The sequence below is a fragment of the Sceloporus occidentalis genome, unplaced genomic scaffold (genome assembly GCF_023333645.1).
Source record: "Sceloporus occidentalis isolate IW3139 unplaced genomic scaffold, rSceOcc1.0.p SCAF_5, whole genome shotgun sequence".
Lineage (NCBI taxonomy): Eukaryota > Metazoa > Chordata > Lepidosauria > Squamata > Phrynosomatidae > Sceloporus > Sceloporus occidentalis.
Genome location: NW_028316985.1, coordinates 168808426 through 168828585, shown reverse-complemented (window position 1 = coordinate 168828585; position 20160 = coordinate 168808426). Strand labels below are relative to the sequence as shown.

The 20160-nt window shown below is 37.6% G+C and overlaps 1 protein-coding gene across 3 annotated transcripts in view; it reads right to left on the bottom strand.

Moving 5' to 3' along the window:
* UNC5C (unc-5 netrin receptor C) overlaps positions 1 to 20160 on the bottom strand; it is a 379353-nt gene that overhangs the window by 91827 nt on the left and 267366 nt on the right. For all 3 annotated transcript variants that reach the window (XM_089526097.1, XM_089526099.1, XM_089526100.1), the window contains exon 4: positions 9623 to 9726. In XM_089526097.1, coding sequence (XP_089382223.1) covers positions 9623 to 9726 — 104 coding nt within the window. The remainder of the gene's footprint in view (positions 1 to 9622; positions 9727 to 20160) is intronic.

Here is a 20160-nt window from a genome sequence, read left to right as displayed (position 1 = left end):
CTGCCCAGACAATGCCAGCTGAGAGAATTTGTGTCATGCTCATCCTAGCTTGGCAAGCAAATGTGTTCACTTGACACTACTGTGACTACCATTCCTCCTCCACTCACCTTGCATCTAACTTGATTTAAGCAGGTACAACAGAAGTTTTTAAGCCCAATTGGGTCACCAAATTTTACAGCCGATGCTGTCCAATTAAACTCTTACGGAGAACTGGCCCCTTTATAATTAGCAAAGCAATTATCCTCTTGTTGAAAGTGCAGCAAATTACATATTCCAATGCAAAACTTCATTTAGCTGCTTATGGCATATTAACTAATCTTACAACTTGCTGATGTTTTGATCTATAACCTTATTGCAAGGAGTTAATTTCATGAAGTTGCCTCACTCTGAGACAATTTCTCACTCCCAAGGAGACTGGGGCATCTTTGAAAGGAGCAAAAGTGATGAGAAAAAGGATTAATTTTCCTAATAACTCTGCTGTGTTACTCTGGAAAAATCCCAGTAAGTGCCCTGGGAGAAGGATGTTGACTTTTAAGAAATATTGAAGTGATTTTTTAAAAAAAGGATAAAAAAAAAAGATGGAGATACAAGTGAGTTCTATAATCTTGCTTTACAATATCCCACTCCACCAGCCATAGCACTGCTATGGAACAACACATTTTATGGAACTGTTAAAAGCTCAGCCAGAAATGTTTCCAAACTCTAGTCTACAAATACAACCACAAATAAATCCAGGGAGTCAGCTGAACCAATTATCCTTTAATGTATTATTTTACCACTAGACTTGCTCTTCAATGTTAAAGGCCAATGAAAAAATTCTGTTTGGATATGAGAATGTGGTAGAGAACATAAGCCCAGAATGCTCACAACCTGTGTCATGAAAGTTATTTTATACAATTGCTATCACCACTGCTAGCATAACATTTAACCATTTTTAAACCCACTGGGTCAAATTCATGTTCCAGAAAGATACAGGGAGGGGCAACTTGATTCTATACACTGAAACATTAAAAATGGATAAACTTAATGCACCAGGAAAAGCAAACTTACATTGTATGGGTTGTGGGTTAGTTCCTATATCATTTCAATATAATGTAGAGTATAAATATAGCCCATGTTCCACCCTCACAGAGGCAGAAAATAGAAGATGAGACAACAGTAAAATAAAATTCAGCAAGACAAAAATAAAGGAAAAACATACCCTAATGAATTCCACTGTTCCCAGAATGCAAGACGCTTTAATTTCCTTCAGATGAGATTAGCCTACTGATAATCAAGACATATCACATCTACTCTGTTAAATCAAGGTTTGTTTAGGAAAGGAAATAATGGGACAGATTTTGGTCATAATGTTACATTTGCCAGGCACAAATGATGGCAGCCAGGATTGGAGGAGGATAAAAAGTTCTGTTTTGACATTTTTCCCCTGTGGAAAATGGCTGAAATTTAGGAACACTGTTCAAACCTATGCCATTGATAATGCCATGCAATGCCTACATTTTAGGACTAGTTCTATATGGATTCTGCCATATACAACCAAGAGACAACCAAATATGTCTCTGCAGGTATGATTTTATAAGCTAGATATGCACTTTTCTGAATACAGTCAGCCTTCCACATTCACAGATTCTTTATCCTGGGATTCAACCATCCACAGCTTGAAAATATTTTTAAAAGGTATAAATTCCAAAAAGTAAAGCTTGATTGTAACATTTTATATAAGGGACACCATTTTACTATGTCATTGTATTTAATGGGAACATCCACAGATTTTGGTATCCACGAGGGAACCAAACTCCAGAGGATACCAAGGGACCACTGTATTGCAATGTATTTAAATTAAACATGCATTTAAATATGTATTCTAAGACAAAACATATAACAGCAGAGAACAACAAATAACATGTTTCCCTTTTTTCTTAGCAGAGTAACTTGAAATACTATTAATAGTCCCTGACTGTATATTGTTTATTTTATATGTCTTGACTTGGATGCCAATGGTCACAGATAGCTAGCTATCTGACATCCAACAGTTGCTTTTTATGGTATTAACTATAATAACATAATAAAAGTCTTCAAAGAAATGAGTGAAATCCTAAACAAAGAACATATTCATCTCCTAATTAAAATAATCACATAAATCCTTCAGCAGACCAACTTATCTTTCATCACTCCACTTTTTCTTCTTCAAAACTTTATCTTGCCCATTACAGCTAGTGGCAGCAATAAAACCAAACATTAAGGTATTCATACTCATTTATGTTTGGTCCTTTGTTCTTTTAATAGCATTGGAGGGAGTCTACACAGCAGCCCTATTAAGCTAATCTCCTATCTGGGTGTTTGATCTCCCTCCTCACTTTAAAAAGAAAAGAAAAGAAAAGAGGTCTTCAGAATAGCTACTGACTAGATGACTCTTGGACTTGCCAAGTGTTAATTGGTGTCTGCCCCGACATCAGTACAAATAGCTTTCACAGCCAATTAGCTTGCAGTCATCAATCTTTTAGGCTTGATAAAGTGAAATTATGTTGCATGGTCTGGAGGAATATCAGATATTAGCAGGCCAGCTCTTGGATGATTGTTCAAGAGGAGTGTTCAGAGAAACATAGTATACTAGGAGGACTCAAGCTTTGTCTCCATCCTACAAGCTTATCTCACCTAATCACAAATTTGGGAGCTAGGGCCCAGGCTTCAGTTATTTTTTCATGGCAGAAATGTAGCATATACTTGTACAAAGGCATCAGCCACTTTATTATGTTTCAGGGATGAGCCCTTCAGAATTTTAAAGAATTTATTTTAAAGCAATACTTATATTGTATCATAAGTAACATATGCTAACACTAAAAGCAGAGTAAACCAGGTCTGTAAGCAAGTCAATGGAAAATTACTGTTTTACAAAAGAAAACAAAATCAATATATACTGTATATATAGTAGTCTGTTCCAAGCTCACTATAGTTAGTTACTTATACGCTAAAACAAAAATGAACTGTGGTAGTTGTTAACTTCCCTCAAGTTGACCATGCTGACCCCATGGATGAAACATCTCCAAGACCCCCCATCCTGCACTGCTCTGCTCAGGCTCATGACCTCCCTAACATAGGCCCGTTACAGACCGCCCAAAAGGGGCGGTCTTGGGCCGCTGCTGTTTGCTCCGTGAGGGTAGGGCTGCCATAATTGTCCACTTTTACCAGGGACAAAATGTAGGACAAATTCAAGACCAAACTGTAGGGCAACTGCAGGACAAAACTCAGCTCAAAATGTAGGACATTTAAGGTCCACCATTTTTCTTCAATGTCCTACATTTTGGGCTGAGTTTTGTCCTGCAGTTTGGTCTTGAATTTGTTCCACATTTTGTCCCTGGTAAAAGTGGACAATTATGGCAACCCTACGTGAGGGAGCCGCAGCAGCCAAACCGCGCGACTCCCTCACGGAGCAAAAAAGGAGCGCGCAAATACCATTTGTATAGGGTGCCGCTATCTTGACGTATCGGTTACGCGCGAGGGGCAAGGCGTGTCCGGAAGCGCTGCCCCTCGCGTGTAATCGCGGCGCGAGGACGGCGCCTCTTAGGCCCGTCTGTAACGCGCCTGAGTCTACCTATCTGGTGTGGGGTTGTCCTCTCTTTCTGCTTCCCTCTATCTTATCTAGCATTATTATCTTTTCTAATGAGTCATGCCTTCTCATGATGTGGCCAAAGTATGGCAGCCTCAGTTTCGTCATCTTGGCTTCCAGGCAGAGTTCAAGTTTGATCTGATCAAGGACCATTTGTTTGTCTTTTTGGCTGTCCATGGTATCCTCAGCACTCTTCTCCAGCACCAGATATCAAATGAGTTGATTTTCTTTCTGTTGATATTCTTCACTGTCCAACTCTCACATCTATATATGGTGAGGGGGAATATAACATCTTGGACGATTCTAACTTTAGTGCTTAGGTGTATATCTGTACACTTTAGGATCTTGTCTAGTTATTTCAAGGCTGCCCTTCCCACTCCTATCTTCTTATTTCTTGACTGCAATCCCTGTTCTTGTTTGATCCAAGGTATGGGAACTCTTTAACTATTTCAATTTCCTCATTATATATGGTAAACCTATGTAGCTCCTCCATGGTCATTATTTTGGTTTTCTTTATGTTCAGCAATAACCCTGGATTTGTACTTTTTTCTTTGACCTTCCTTACTAATTGTTTCAAGTCTGTAATGTTTTCTGAGAGTAGCATGTTGTCATTCATGTATCGTGTTGATTTTCCTTCCTTCTATCTACATTCATCCTTCTTCTGAGTATAGACCTGCTCTTCATAGGATGTTTTGTATGTACAAATTGAACATGTAGGAATTTAGAATGCATCTTTGCCTGACCCCTTTGCCAGCTGGGAACGATTCTGTTTCTCCATATTCTGTTCTAACAGTAGCCTCTTGTCCTAAGTACAGATTTTTCATCAGGACTATCAGATGTAGTGGCACATGCATATATTTAATTGTCCATAGTTTTTTGTGATCTATGCAGTTAGAGGCTTTGTTACAGTCTATGGCTCTGGAGGTCAGGGTTTAAATCCCAGCTTGGCTATACAAACCCACTGGGTGACCTTGGGCAAATTGAATTCTCTGAAATTAAACAAAACGTGTGCTAAATCCTCAATTTCATGGGCACCGCAGATACAAGTTCGTTCATTGTAAGGAATACCCTGGAATCTCCCATATCTTACCATGGTGTCAAGTTGGTCAAATCTAGCTCGGGTAAATGCCTATCTCAGGTGTTTTGGGATCTGAATTTTTAGATAGTTTGCCATTTGAAAAGACTGTTTGTATCGGCTCTACCATTTTAAACTGCCTACCATGCTAAGGGTGGGCTATATCTTTTTGGGCCTCAATGTCCAGGGTTCTCTGTCTCAATGTAAGTTAATGAAATAGTTTTGGTTTGGGGGATTTTTTTTTCCACATAGTAGAAGGATAATGAAGTGAATGTCGTATGTGAAATCACACCCTGTTTATTATTTCAGATAGCATTTTTTTAGTGCTTAGTAATTAGAAATCAAAATCACAGACACATAGGAACTTAAATGCATGAAGAGTACAGTGTGAACAAAAACTTAAAGGCTAATGATCCCCTCCCATCCCTATTAGTCTTTTGGCTAAGATATAGACAGATGGTTGATGGGAGAATCCGTTGAAGATTATAAAATAATAAGAAGAATGACATACAGTGAACAATTTCAAGTTCATAATTGCCTGCTATATGTAGAGAAAGCCCAAGATATTCACTAAATGAAAGTTCAAAAGGGTCCACTTGTTATCAATAGTATTATCATGCAATTAATAAAATTATGTAAATATGGTTGGTACTTGCTAAAAATATAATCATATTAATCTAAACTATACGTACATAGTAGATGGGGAAAGTAAGCACTTCATATTGGAGAAATATTATCATAAAGGTCAGATGTTGTTACTGTAGGTCAGAAATTTTAAAGGTCAGATGTTATTAATATTATAAAGTGGTTATGAGATAGCAGTAAATCTGCTTCTAATTATTGTGGTCTCTAAGAAACCACATGGGTTAGGAGAATAGAATTTGGTTGATAAATGTGTTGATCACTGCAGAATTCTTCTTGGAAACAGATATATGCTTACCCTCAATAACTGAATGGTTATGTAATTTGACAAACTGTGTTAATGAATCAATTCACTAAAAAAATGTATGGGATGAGAATAACTAATATCAATGCTCATAAAATTGCAGCCATCTATATTATGTTAGAATATGATCTAGCGTAGAGAAAATGGATGATAAAAACCATTGTCAATGGTGTAGCATACCGTTATTCAAAATAGGCCTGGCTGCCTACATTTCCACTAAGAACTCCATTCTTAGAAGGCTTCCTCCTTACTGTCCTTCCATCAGCTAAAATGTTTTTAAAAAATTCCATCAGGCTTTAAAAATAGATAGAAATGGGCTTTTAACTGTGTGCTTTTTCAGGTAGCTTTTTATCTTCTCCTTTTCATATATTTTAAATTGTTTTAATTCAATAAAATGTTTAACTGTACTTTAAAATAACTTTTTTAAACTGATTCTTTGGTATTTTAATCTGTATTTGTTTTAATATCTTTTATGTGGCTGTGAGTCCCAGTAATGGGGAAAAGGCAAGATAGAAATGAAATGATGATAACGATTCAACAGATACACATGACAAAAGTAAGAGTTTGCATTCTATTAATCATGCTATTTCTCCTCTCCCTCCCCCCCCCCCCCCATTCTCTCTGGCATGCATTCATTTTTCTATTTTTTATTTTTTCGGGGGAGACAGAGCTAGCTCTTAAGACACTGGGAGGTATGATCTGTGTTATATCCACAGTACTGCACACAGACAGTCTGCCAGTCATAACTAATCTCACTTCCTAGCAAAGGTAATGAAGTCTCTAAGTACCACCATGCATCTGCAATATGACATGCCTGTTACAAGTAATCTTGTCACTGGGCAACAGCTGGCTGGTAAGATGTTCAGAGGCAAAGAAGCTGATGAATTCTTAAGAATAGCAAACTGATTAATACTACAGCTAACAGAAATCTGGCTTATACCAAAAATCAACCTATCTCTCTAATAAATTATTAATCCCATCCCACTCCAGGAAATAAGAGGGCAAAGGAAGAAAATAGGCAAATAAAATACGGTTAATTGTACACTATTTTTCTCCCTGTCGTTTGCAGACAGTTTTGCATAGCTTAGACTCCAGGCCACAGTTCTAAGTAACACCCAGAGTCTATGGAGAAATAAACAGCTAAGGTGAATGACAGGCACCTTGTTATTAAACAATGACATTCTTATACAAGCTGGCAAGACTTTTGCAATCGACAGACAAAAGGGGAGTATTCTGAAGTGGGGGGAATTAAGGATCCTTAGTAATCAAGTTTTCTGCTGATCAGCAAAAGTACAGTTCCTCTTTCTGTAAGTTCTTTATTCTGGAAGAATTCTGTCACAGATACATACCCTGCAACTATTTCCTTAGTGCAAATTGCTGATATGTTCCTAGTTTGTAAAAATAGGATGGTAAGCAAATTTATATGGGAGCCATTAGTTCAAAAGTATTATGACAGTTGTTTCCCAAGTCAGTGGTATGTTGTGCTCAAATGCCACAATCCAAACTTTAGTTTCTCATGATAGAAGAATACAGACTTTTTCTGATTCACCTTCTCACTGCAGACCAATATAGCACTAAAAAAAAAAAACCGTTCCAAATTTTCCAACAGATTTCAGAGGGTATAAGGGAGACTGGGAGAAGTGCAGATGGTATATTCTGGCAAAATCAGTAGGATCCAGACAACTCTATGCCTGGATTATGGTGAAAGTAATTTTTGAAAATTTATAAATTGTTCAGACAAAGTTAATTAATCCTCACAGAATCAAAGAATCAGAGTTGGAAGAGACCGCAAGGGCCTTCCAGTCCAACCCCCTGCCATGCAGGAAATCCAAATCAAAGCATCCTGTGCTAGTTAAGGTTTGTAGGCAAGCTGAGCCAGAGCTTGGAAATGTTATGCTTTAGGAGCACAGGTCAGAATCTCTTAGCCAGTATGACCATTGGTTGCAGACCATGCTGACTGGAGGATTCAGGGAGTTATAGTTGTTAAAAAAATTACTTTTTTCAATGCTGGATGGAACATACACTAAATTCTTCCTCTGAGATCATTATAACATGGACCAGGAAGGGAGAGAAGTATAGTGTAGGTGAACAATTTGGCTTCTTGAACCATGGTCTGGGTTTCACCTCAAAGCAATTGACAGGAGGGGTTTTGCTAGGAGTCTCACAAACCTAAGTTAAACTGAGTTATGGTGTGTGTGGATGTGTGAAGAAAAGCATCCTGATAACATAATGTTGCTGCCAAATCATACTTCACTGTAAGGAAGGTGATCTTAGTGCAATGAGCACTCTTGGTTTGGAATCACATTAAGGTTGAGATCTTGCATCAGAGGTTATGACACATCAATTTGTGATGTTGTGCCTGTATGCCTGACACAATATTCTTAGTGAACTTAGGCTATGTATATCAGGGTTTCTTGTGCAATATCTCAATATGCAATGGGACTTGTAGTGCTATGAAGCTTATTACACAATGAGGCCCATTGCTCAGTGAACATGCTGTCTGCTGTGCTATTTCAATGGTCCTAGACATGCAGCTACAGTTGCATCCATACTACAGAAATAATCTACGTTGACACCAGTTTAACTGCCATGGCTTAATGCTATGGAATTCTGGAAATTGTAGCTTGTTGTGGCACTACAGCTTGACAAAGAAAGCTAAGTGTTTCACAAAACTACAGCTCCCAGAATTCCATAGCATTGCACCATGGCAGTTACAGTGGTGTCAAACTGGATTATTTCTGCAGTGTGGCTGAAGACATAAGTCTTTGTTTTCATTTCCCCTTCATGAGCTTCTAAGTTGTTTTATGATGCTGTAAATATCTAACAGGATGCCAGCTACAGTATTTTACAGCAAGGACCAAAATGTCAGTTTTCATCTCATCAGAGCAGAAAACCTATTCCTACATTTTTATGGTGTCTACCACACGCCCTTTTGCAAACTTCAAATAGGCTTTTATATGTGTTTGTTTCAGCAATAGCTTTCTTCTCACCATTCTTCCATGTGGCCTAGCTTTCTGGCGCATTCAAGTGAGCACTGTCCCATGGACATGTTCTGTTTTGCCAGCAGCAGGCAGTTTGATTTGTACCTTCAGAGTAATTAATTTCTTGTGCCTGTCAAGTGGCAGCAATGCTAATTAAATCCATTTCAGTTCCAAGTTGTAATGCAACAAAATGTGAGAAAGTGAAAGGAGAGTGACTATTTTTGCAAGGCACTGTATGTTCATACTTGTAGCTTGCTCATCACATGAGGGAGGAAAAGGATTAGAGGTTCAATTTTTCTTTTTCAACAGATGGGCTCCTTATTTTGAATATCTACTCCCCCCCCCTTTTTTTTTTTTTGCTTGGTAGGGTCACTTTCACAAGACAAATGACAGAACACCCTCCCCATGTGTTTTTCATTGCTATTAAATAAAATAGGAATTGAACATTAAAAGATGGATTATGCCCTTCCTTTGTTCTATCATAGTATCACATCACAGCATGCACATTCTTGTAGCTATGCAGCCTGAATGATGCACCATATGCACAATCGTAACAATAAAACAAAATAAAGCATTTGGGAGGGTGGAGGAAATGTGGCATTTGTTTTAATTATGTATGTATGTGAAAGCTTGTTGCTTTCACTGGTAGCATGTTAGAAAGGGTGGAGATAGTTGGGTGGTAGGTAATGCAGATGCAGTAATAAATTCTAACCAGTGTTTGCCTTATAGATAACATAATTTTGCTGTGCTCTCAGTTTCTTGTAAAGGGAGCAAAAGAATGAAACTAAACTGCCTGTAGCTCTGCCTAGTGGGGCGTTCTAATTGACTCTGAAGTCATTAATCAGTTCCCAATCAATCTATTCTACCAGCAGCAGGCAGTTAGATCTCCATTACCTCCCATTTATCATGCCATATCCTAATTCACTGCGCCATTAGCCACAGATTAGGCCTCAGTTAGGATAACTGTGTCAGCCCCCCCTCCCATTGGCTTTCAAAAAGCTGTTGTCACTCACCTCGGCCACTGGGATTCCTTCAGGAGGGCGGCACTGAAGTAAGACTTCCTGCTCCAAAGACACTTCCTTTCCAAGTGGTTCCTGCTCAAACGTCTTCCGTAAGTCTGGAGTGGAACAGAATAGAGACACAATGTATTTTATTCTGTGTTTATCGCAGGCTGTGTATTCTTTATCCAGAATTCCAGAAACTGAAATATTCCATGTGGGTGAATGAAACAGTAACACCTTTGTTTTCTGATCGTTCAGAGTACATAAACTTCGTTTCATGCACAAAACTATTAAAAATATTTTGTACAATATTACATTCAAACAATGTGTGTAAACTGTACATGAAACACAAATTAATTTGTGGTCCCATTTCCAGATATCTCCTATGCATATGCAAATATTTCAAAATCTGGGGGGGGGGGAATCCAAAATCAGAATCACTTCAGATCCCAAGCATTTTGGATAAGTGAGACTCAATCTGTATAGTTAAGGATGTGGGAGAATTTCAGTTGGTCTGCATGTATAGAAATTTGTTGTTGCTGTTGTGTGCCTTCAACCAATCATGGGGTTTTCTTGGCAAGTTTCTTCAGAAGGTGTTTGCCATTGCCATCCTCTGAGGACTAAGAGTGTATGACTCACCCAAGATCATCCAGTTGGTTTCATGGATGAGCTGGGATTTGAAGTCCTAGTCCAACATTCAATTCACTACTTCATGAATATTCCATTCTAAATCACACTTCCAAAACTACCATATGGATTTGAATACAGTTAAGACTAAGACTGACAGTTTTCTGAATTTTGTACCATTCGCTGCAACTAAAAAATTATCTGTGAGTCTCAGTTGTATTTGTGAAAACAAAGCTTTAAGGAAAAGATGAGATATAAATATTAAAATAATAAAAAGTAATAGAACATAACAGAGAAACGCTGCATGCAACATATGTGTATTAGAGAAAATTGACTGTGAAAACCACATATTAGGGAAAACTGAATTCAAAAATCACAGGGAAGGTTGCAAATGAAAATAATTATGAATTTGTACAGTTAAAATGCAGGCAGATGCAGAAATTAGGCAAAACAAATTTATGAGAGCACATGTGAAATTTGTAACTTGGAATACACTGATCCATTTACTCTTAAAGTACCAGAAATAAAATGCCCGCTGTTATGATGGATATGGTACAAATGCAGAGAGGAGGCAGAGACCTTGTCCCTGGCAAATACCATTCCTTATTTTCCAAGAGGATTCCTATATGATAAAACGTCACTATTAATCCCTAAATTTCTAGACAATGAAGTCTGACTATGCAAGCGAGATTTTTGCCCTCACTGCCATGCTCAAATCACTATTTTTCCCCAAAGGGAAGAATGCCAGGTATCACTTTAACTGGAAAAAGTAAAAGAGGAAGGACACACATTATTGTCCGTGACAAGACTCAACCTGGGTTTCATTTTGTGATCACACTATAATCTGACAAAAGCTGCTTCCATACTACAGAAATAATCCAGTTTGACTCCACTTTCACGACTCTATGCTACAGAGTTCTGGGAATTGTAGTTTGTTGTGGTACTAGAGCTCTTTGACAGAGAAGGCTAAATGTCTCAGAAAACTACAGTTCCTGAATTCCATAGCACTGAGCCATAACAGTTAAAGTGATGTCAAACTGGATTATTTCAGCAGTATGAGTGTAGCCCAAATCTTGATAACTCACTTTTTATAGACGCAGATTAACCTGAAATTTAGAGACCTTGTCTTTGGTGTATACCTTTCTTCATTTCTCATGAGAAGGCCAGCATCGTGTAGTGGTCTGAGCACTAGATTAGGACTCTGGAGACCAGAGTTCAGATCCCACTCAGTCATTGAAACCAACTGAGTGATGTTGGGCATTTCATACACTCTCAGCCTCAGAGAAAGGCAAAGGCAATATTTTTTCTATGCTATGTTTTTGAAATGACTAGAAGGCACACATCAACAACAGCAATAACAACATTTTCCAGGACAATCAAATAGTGTGATGCTTGTCCCTCTAACTTATTTTGGAAATGTAATTGGAAATAATTTCTTAGCCATATAAAAAGTCACTGAAAGTACTTCCCAGATCAGCTGCTAAAAGGGAACAATGCCATTTTGCTTTATTGGCATGAGTCCATAATACATTGAGTGAGGTTACTGGGTATGCTTCACTATTAATGAATAGATGACCTAATGCTGTGGTGTAATTAAATTACCATTGTCAACTGAGTTCAGTGAAAAACCACAGGAAAGCTGGAGCAGTGTAGAATCTATTTAGTTTCTTTACAAAATATTGTTTTGCAAAGGAAATTTAACTGCAGAAACTTAAACTGGAAGATGAACATCAACTTCGAGAAGGCAATCTAATGGAGGGCCAAGACTGTCTGAGATTCTCCTCCTCCTTACTCTATTAACTCTATCATCAACTACTTCCTTGCAATTGTTAGTAGTAATATTACTACGGTAGTCTGTTAAATTGAGATTACCAGGGCTGCTTGCTATATCTTGAAGAACCATTGCAAAGGGCAGGCAGGGACATGCATACATTTTCTGTTCTATTCTATTCCAATCCATTGGATGATATTTTTGTACTGGTTTTTCTTACTATCTTGTCATTTTCTGCCAGTATGCTTTATCACCAGGGTTGCCATATTCTACTTCCTGAAATCTGGACATGTAATCTGTAAATTATTCTAATTTAGCAAATTACTCAGTCTTGTATTCTAACTATGTAAATTTGTATTCTAACTATGGAAATTACGCACACTAATTGTTACATTTTTAATTCTTCCACTATGTTTCAACTTCCATACCATTTCCCTAAACAATTACAATTGATCTAAGCAAGCTGGTATAGAATAATGTTTAAATTTCTGGACTTGAGGCACCCCAAGTTTCAAATCTTCTACTTGGTCATGGAATTGACGATGTGATCACTACATCCCAGTAAACCTACTGTACAGCCCCTTCCCTTGTTTTTGCTCATCCTCCATTCTCTCCTACACCCTCCCTTGTCTCACCTCATACTTTCACAATATGTCTTACCTTGTTTTATTGCACTCTGCCACTACAGTTCTTACCCTCCTGCCCCCTTCTATCACCCCTCTTACCCTCCTACTCACTTTCTTGCCTTCTGCACCACAGCATTAGGTCATCATGCACCCTCACAATGCATCCCCCTTTATGTCTTGCAAAATGTTGACAATTGGTTGGCAATCAAGGGAATATAAATATGGATTAGATGCACATATTATGTCTAAATCATGGGAAATTTATTTCAATCAAATTTTTAACTTTGATGTTGGTACTAATTAAGGCAAGAATCTTTTGCCATTCTTTCAACCTCCTTTGTGTCTTGCCACTCACACCACTCTTCCTTCCCCCACTCTCTCTTTCACGATACCTTGAACCACATAAAGCAACCCTTTGTCCCTCTATTGCTTCTTGCATTCTGCTGCTCAAGTGTTTCACTCTCCCTTCCCTATTGCTCCTTCCCTTGCTTCATCTCCATCACCCTTGCAATACACCCTTCCCTTGCTTCTTGGACTCTGATGCTGACACTGCTGCCTCTTTTTCATCCCACTCCCTTTCCTGCTTCATCTCATAACCTCCCAATGTATTTCTCCCTTTCTTCTTGTACTTCAAGAGAAGGGTCAAGGCAACTCTAGCCTTGACTGAAGGTGCAGAGAAGAAGTCAGCCCAGGCCAAGTGCACTAGTGGACCTTATGCACTGTTCTTGTTAATCTCCTCACAGAGTTCCGGTGACTCCCTATTCTCCACTGCTCTGCTTAGGTCCTGCAAATTCATACGCATGATCTCCCTAATAGATTCCATCCATCTAGCATACCCATGACCTCCCTAACAGAGTCCATCCATCTAAGATCTCTTTATACATCCCTCCGCCTTTCCTAGCATTAGTATCTTTTCTAATGAGTCATGACTTCTCATGATATGGTCAAAGTATGCCAGCCTCAACTTGATAATCTTGGCTTCCAGGGAGATTTTAGGCTTGGTCTGTTCAAGGACTCATTTATTTGACTTTTTGGCTGTCCGTGGTATCCTCAACACTCTTCTCCAGCATGCCAGCTCAAATGAATTGATGTATTCTGCTCCCATGATCTATGTGGGAGCAGATGATGCTGCATTTCTACATTTGGTCCTTTAGTGAGTAGATGCAAGGGGGAGTAATGAGCAAACAGCAAAGTGCTTGAGGGCAGACCTGCATGTTAGATTAGATTAGCCTAAACTAGCCTGCTGCCCTTGGGTTGAAGATGCTACAACAGCCCCAATTGTGAAGTAAGATGAAAGTGCCAGTCTAAATGACCTTTACACTTGGACTGGAAGGCATTGGTAGTCATCATTTTGCCTATCACTTCAGGCAGCAAGATATACCTTGACTCAGACATGTATTGCCTCCATTAAATTTGTATAAAAGCAAATATTACCACAGCAGAAAAAGAGATAGCAAGAAAAAAATGCAGTGTTTATTGCAACAACATACACACATGGCACCAAACAGGATTGAGAAAATAAACCACAAGTATTCAAGGTTATTGCAGTAAATGGAACAGTAGTGTATGAAGAGCAGATAATAATGCAAGCTTGTTCCCTGGAGCTTGTTTTTACTTTTCCCCATCTACCTGTTGAAGCATTAATTTAGACTGATTTTAATACTCCAACCTTTTAAATCATGATGCTCTCTGTTCATAACACATTTTGTTTATGAAAGCACAATTCTGCTGGCAGCTTCATTAACTTGTAAGGCTGATAATTTGTTTGTGTTGCTTCTGAACAATCTAAATCCTCTTCCTTATAATGAAAAAATACAACTGCAGATGGGCACAGATAAAGCCCATTTCCCACCAGTACTTCAGAAGGATTTAATAATTTCAAACTCTCCCCCAACATTTCTTTTTTTCTTCCATTGCAGCAACTTGATATGCTGCAATGCTTGAAAAAAAAAGCCATTACATTCCATTGGGTCAATGATCTACAAACTAAAACTATCCTTAACTACAGGTCCTGACATAATAGTCTGTAATGTCCTTAAAATAGCCATTAGAGACTATCAAGTAAATAATGCCCTTTAAGAAGGAGGAGGAGCAGAAAAAAATAATCGTGCGCTTAAAAGGCAATGGATGTCTTATATTCTGGTTACTCACTTATGTGTACTGACAGAAAGATTCCACTAAGATATTTCAGAACAAGGAAGATGCTAGTTTGCTACACAGTCTGTTTACCAGACAGCAGAAACATTAATGCCAAGAAACACACTAGCCAATGTACTCATTTTAGAAATACCTCCCAAAAGAATGGAAAAAAATAAATCAATAAGTAAAGCATAAGTATGAAATACAATAGTTTATGTGAAACAGTATGTTTCTCATGTGCTGGACTCATTTCTTCTCTCAAGATTCAATGCTACTGCATTTTCCAAACACTCAAAATACAGTATTATTGTTGTGCAGGGTCCGTTTGTACAGCACACTTAAACAATTTTTTTACAAATGTGATTTTAAAAAATGTTTTAATACAATGAGTGACAAGTGATATGATTTTCTCTCCTTAGGTCTGTGGACTATGTCATAAAATGTCATTGTTTATTTTTTATATTTATAAATTTCTGGGGAGCATATTTATTCTCCTACTGTACAGCTTCAGATGCATTAACTTCCAGAGTTGTTGACAGATCCAAGAAAAACTGGCTTGTTACATTTAGATTATGGTTGAATGGGAAAAATAAAGTTGGCATTGGACCTATGTTTATAGCTGCAAAAAGGAGGTATATAAGTCCCCAAAGAAAAGGTAAGGTAAAAGTAGCTATACTTGTAACAGTACAGAGCTGTAGGTGGCAATTTTACAGTGAGTTTCTGTGAATCCATTTTCTATGCCCGAAATCCCCAAACAACAGTGAAATTTTACTCTCTTTAAAAAGCAGCTAAAATAAATAAAGCCATGTCTTGAATTTAAAGCACAGTAACATTCAATTCATGGACTTCATGTTCAACCATCCTGTACTAACATAGATTCTTTTCCAAGCATTTATCAAATGTTCTTCCACTAACTGACATAATGAACATCCAGGTACAGAGTATATTAAAATCTGCACCCATGAATCAGTAGAAAAGTCAATACACTAAGAAGGGTCTCACTGTTAGAATTGTGGCCTATATGATTTTGGCGTTCTGTGGCAGCCTTCCTCTACCTGATATCCTCCAGAACTTTCATCTTCCCTATACAGAATGGCTATTGATGGCTGTTGTAGTTCACATATATGCAAGATGCCAGGATGAGACTGACTACTGCATTATCTGAAGTTAAGGTGTAGAGGTAGGTCTGTTCAGTCAAGGGTAAATTACGAAGGAAACCAAGATTTTGTGAGTATATCATTTTAGCCCTTTTACAGGCTATCACATTGGTGAATAATAGGGATCAACTCTGTAGATTTTCTTTTTAAAAAGGCAGGGTGTTGCTCTCCATTTTCTTCACTTTATTTTTAAAAAAATTGCATTTCTGCTCCATTTTTGTAGATGCTACATTTCTCCACACTTTTACATGTTTAAACCACTAGTCCTCAAGGAATTCCCTTTGTGTGAAATTACCACTTAATCTCTTCTTGTACTTTTGCTGGATGCAAGTGGTTTGTGGCTAAAACTTAAAGGATATCTTTTGTCATGTTCTGCAAAATGTGATAAGAGGCAGGTGAGATGCCTTCAAGGCAGTGCTAATGCAAGAATGACTAATGAACAGGCATGAAAAACAGACACTTGTCAACTAGGAATTAAATGTAAACCAGGAGCATACTGAACAATGGTGTATTACTGTCAAAAAAGATGGATTTCTGCCCTTGGTAGACCTTAAAGACTCCCTATTTCACTCTCATGCTCTTCTCAGTAATTCTAGTTAGGACATTTTCCCTAAAACAAACATAGTAGGAGCTTACAGAAACAAGAAGAGCTTTTATATGCATTTTTCTTTGACTCAGGCTTTGATTTAAAGCAAACCCGGGGTGCTTAAGCACTCTTACACACTTTTTTTTAAGAGAGAGAAAAGCTTTAAACAACCTAAGGATCATTCACTAAATGTTTATTCAGATGTATGCAATCACATGTAGAATGGAGTCAAGATTTCACATTACTACAAACTAGCATTTTAAAATCTTTATTAATGAGAGATTTTAAGGCATTGGTTTGTCTTGAGAAACAACAAACCAACTTTTATTTTTATCAATAATTCAAGCCTGTTATTAAAATGGATGCATTTCTGTTGAAGTCCTCAAGTAAAAGCACAAAATTAGGTTTGTGGATGGAAAGATAGGGGCAGCAATGCTGAGGATTTGCAAAAGGTCTAAGAATACACACTGATGCCTCTTCTTCCTTCTTTTGAGGGCTGATAGATTTTATTAATTTTGAACGGAACAATAATGAACAGTTAAGACTTCCATTCTCCCTGCTCTCTCATCCATCATAATAAAGATAGTTCAGGTTGAAATCTTTCCCCCATTTATCAAGAAGCAAATCCCACTGAACACAGTAAGGCTTACTTTTTTGTAGACATATACAGAATTGCATTGCCAGTGAAAAACAATTAACAAATCAAAAACAAAATAAACGCTGAACCAATTATATATATATGGGAAGAAACAGAAAATTAATGGAAGAACTATAATAAAAAGATGAAAAGATGGCAGATTCATTTAAAAAACAACCATATGACTATGCACCTCTGATTTTAAAAAGTGAAGTAAGAGTTGTACTCAGAGCACTTCAGAGAAATAAGTCACCAGGAACAGCGTGCATACTAATAGAGTTGCTCCAAACCACAGAGAAAGAATCTACTCTAGTCCTAACTAAAATGAGTAAACCAATTTGGAAAACAAAACAATGGTCCAAAGATTGGAAATGCTCAGTATACATTCCAATCCCCAAAAGTCAAATAAATGTGTATTAGAGCAGATCAGGCCTGAACTCTTGCTAAATGCCAAAACGACTGAATTGAGACTATCATGCTGCATGTATCATGAGAAGACAGAAGACATGGCTGATTAGAAAAGACAATGCTGCTTGGCAAGTTAGAAGGCAGTAGCAAAAGGAGAAGACTGCATTACAGGTAGATAAACCCAGTCAAGGAAACCATGGCTCTGACATGAAGCCATGAACCAGGGTACTGATAACAGGTTGACATGGAGGTCTGTTGTTCATGAGGTCATCATAAGTTGAAGTTGACTTGATTTTACTTAACAATTCAGAATGGTGGATTTGGACATTTAAATCTCCATTTCCATAACAGACTGGAGATCTATTATGTGTTTGAGATCACTAATATCAGTATGTACAACAAAAGCTGTCCTGATAATAGTGATGACAGGGAATATTTCAAAGCCATTCTGGTTTTGCTGTCCATTCCAGATTTTCTGTTCTACTCTGTAAAGACTGCATGATTCAAGAACTTGCTATTACATATGTACTTCTGTGGTTAATTGCAGAAGGCCACACTTCAGTCCAAAGGATCTGGCATTAGTCAATTAGTCCCAAAGGTGCTACAGTGATTCCTTTGCATACTATATCTGTATAAATGTGAAATGGATACATTCATCTCAGCTGATGAAAGCTGTTGTGAGGTTTCAGAACTTTCAGAAAACAGTATTTTTCATGTTGAGAAACATCTGAGTTCAGGTATGGATGCATTATGAACATCTTCATATGCAGTGCCCATGATTAAAACAAAAGTGTGATTGGATTCATATGTGTCTCACCAATTTGTAATCTTCTGTAATGTTTACAAACAGATAGACATTATTTATATACAGCCATTATTTTATGCAAGGTATATATTTAATACACTAAAGAAGTGAAAGCAGCAAGCCTTGCAACTATCTTTTCCACAAATACTCCTCCTAACTTTTCACAAAACTTAAAGTAACCACTTACTATCTACTTATTAATTGTAATAAATTCCTGTCTACCCCTGCCAATTATGAAAGTGACCCAAAATTATATAACAACTTTAATTTAGTGAGAGATAATGGCAGTTCTTTTGTAGTGTAACTGCAACTAATTTGTTAAAGGGGAATGATCTCACTGGATAGTGGTGGAAGACTATTACAGTACGTGGCCCAAAGTGCTGGTTCTTGCTGAGTTTGCAATGGCTAACAACAAGAAATATTTTGGATTTGCTCCTGCTAGGCTGTTTGCTTTTGCCTCATGTTTTTTGTGTGCTGAAGTGGTAATATGGTGGATGAAGGAAGAGTGTGTTTTGTACTTTAGGTTGGTAACTTGTACTATTTAGATTTTATTTAGAATATACACAGTGACAACATAATTAATTTAGAGACCTCTGAAAAATGTGGAAACAATGAACTACTTGCCAAAAAGTGTAACACTTTACATTTCCAAAATCTTGCTTTTAGAGCTATGTTGTCAAATCTTAGACTTTGAATTCTCACCCATTCATTACCTGTGTTATAGTATAATGAATGTTAAGAGGGGAATAATAATCCTGTACTGGTATCTTTGTTGTTGTCTGCCTTTGAGTTATTTCTGCCTTATAGCAATCCTAAAGTGACCCATTTGATGGGCTTTCCTTGGTAGGGTTTATTTAGAGAGAGTTTTGCCTTTGCTTTCTTTGGAGGCTGAGAGAGTGTGACTTGCCAAAATTCACCCAGTGGGTTTCCAAGATTTTCCATGGCAGGGCATTGGAACCATGCTGATTTAAAAAAAAAAATCATTGGTGCACTCCATTAGCCATTGTATGTTTGCAGGGTTGTACCTACTGCCTTTGCCTTTCCTAAACCCTGCTTGTACCTCTGGAATCTCTCTCTATATATGTAATTGGTGTCTGTCTTGCAGAATTTTAAGTATAATTTTTCTTGCTTGAAAGATGAATGCTATGGTTTTGCTCCATGTGTTTACTTCTACTCAATTCCTGCATCTACAGATGCTAACAGCCTGGGTTACCATAGCTCATCTGCTCTGACAGTAAGAATTCCCTTCAAGAGTTTGGGTGGTGGCCCCATGTTCATTGTACCATACAGTTTAAAGTGAAAGTAAAGTACTATAACTGTAGAGAGGGAGATATCCAGCAGCAACAGCCACAAAGCTGTCCAAAATCACTGTAGTACTGTAAACCTCCAGATTCTACTGACTGTACTGAGTGGTTAGCAAGGATACAGCAATTTCCAGGCCCAGATAACAGCAGTTTAATGCCTTGCTTTGAAGAGGCTTTGGTGTCAAAAATTGTAGCGTTCACAGGTCTACATTCTGTAAAAACAAACAAACCACTTTTCTTTTCAACTGAAGTTTATATTCTAGGGATGTAAATCTTCTGCTATTATGTCCTTGCATGCAAGAATGGAATACTGCAGAAGTTTTCTTCCTATCAAGGAAGATCACAAGAGCTGTTTAATTTGTTGTTGTTGTTGTTGTTGTTTATTTATAACACCCTGTCCACCAAAGGGTGGTACATCAAAACATATGCAATAAAAAGTGAACAATAAAACACCACACTATAAAATACTAAAATAATAGATTAATATGCT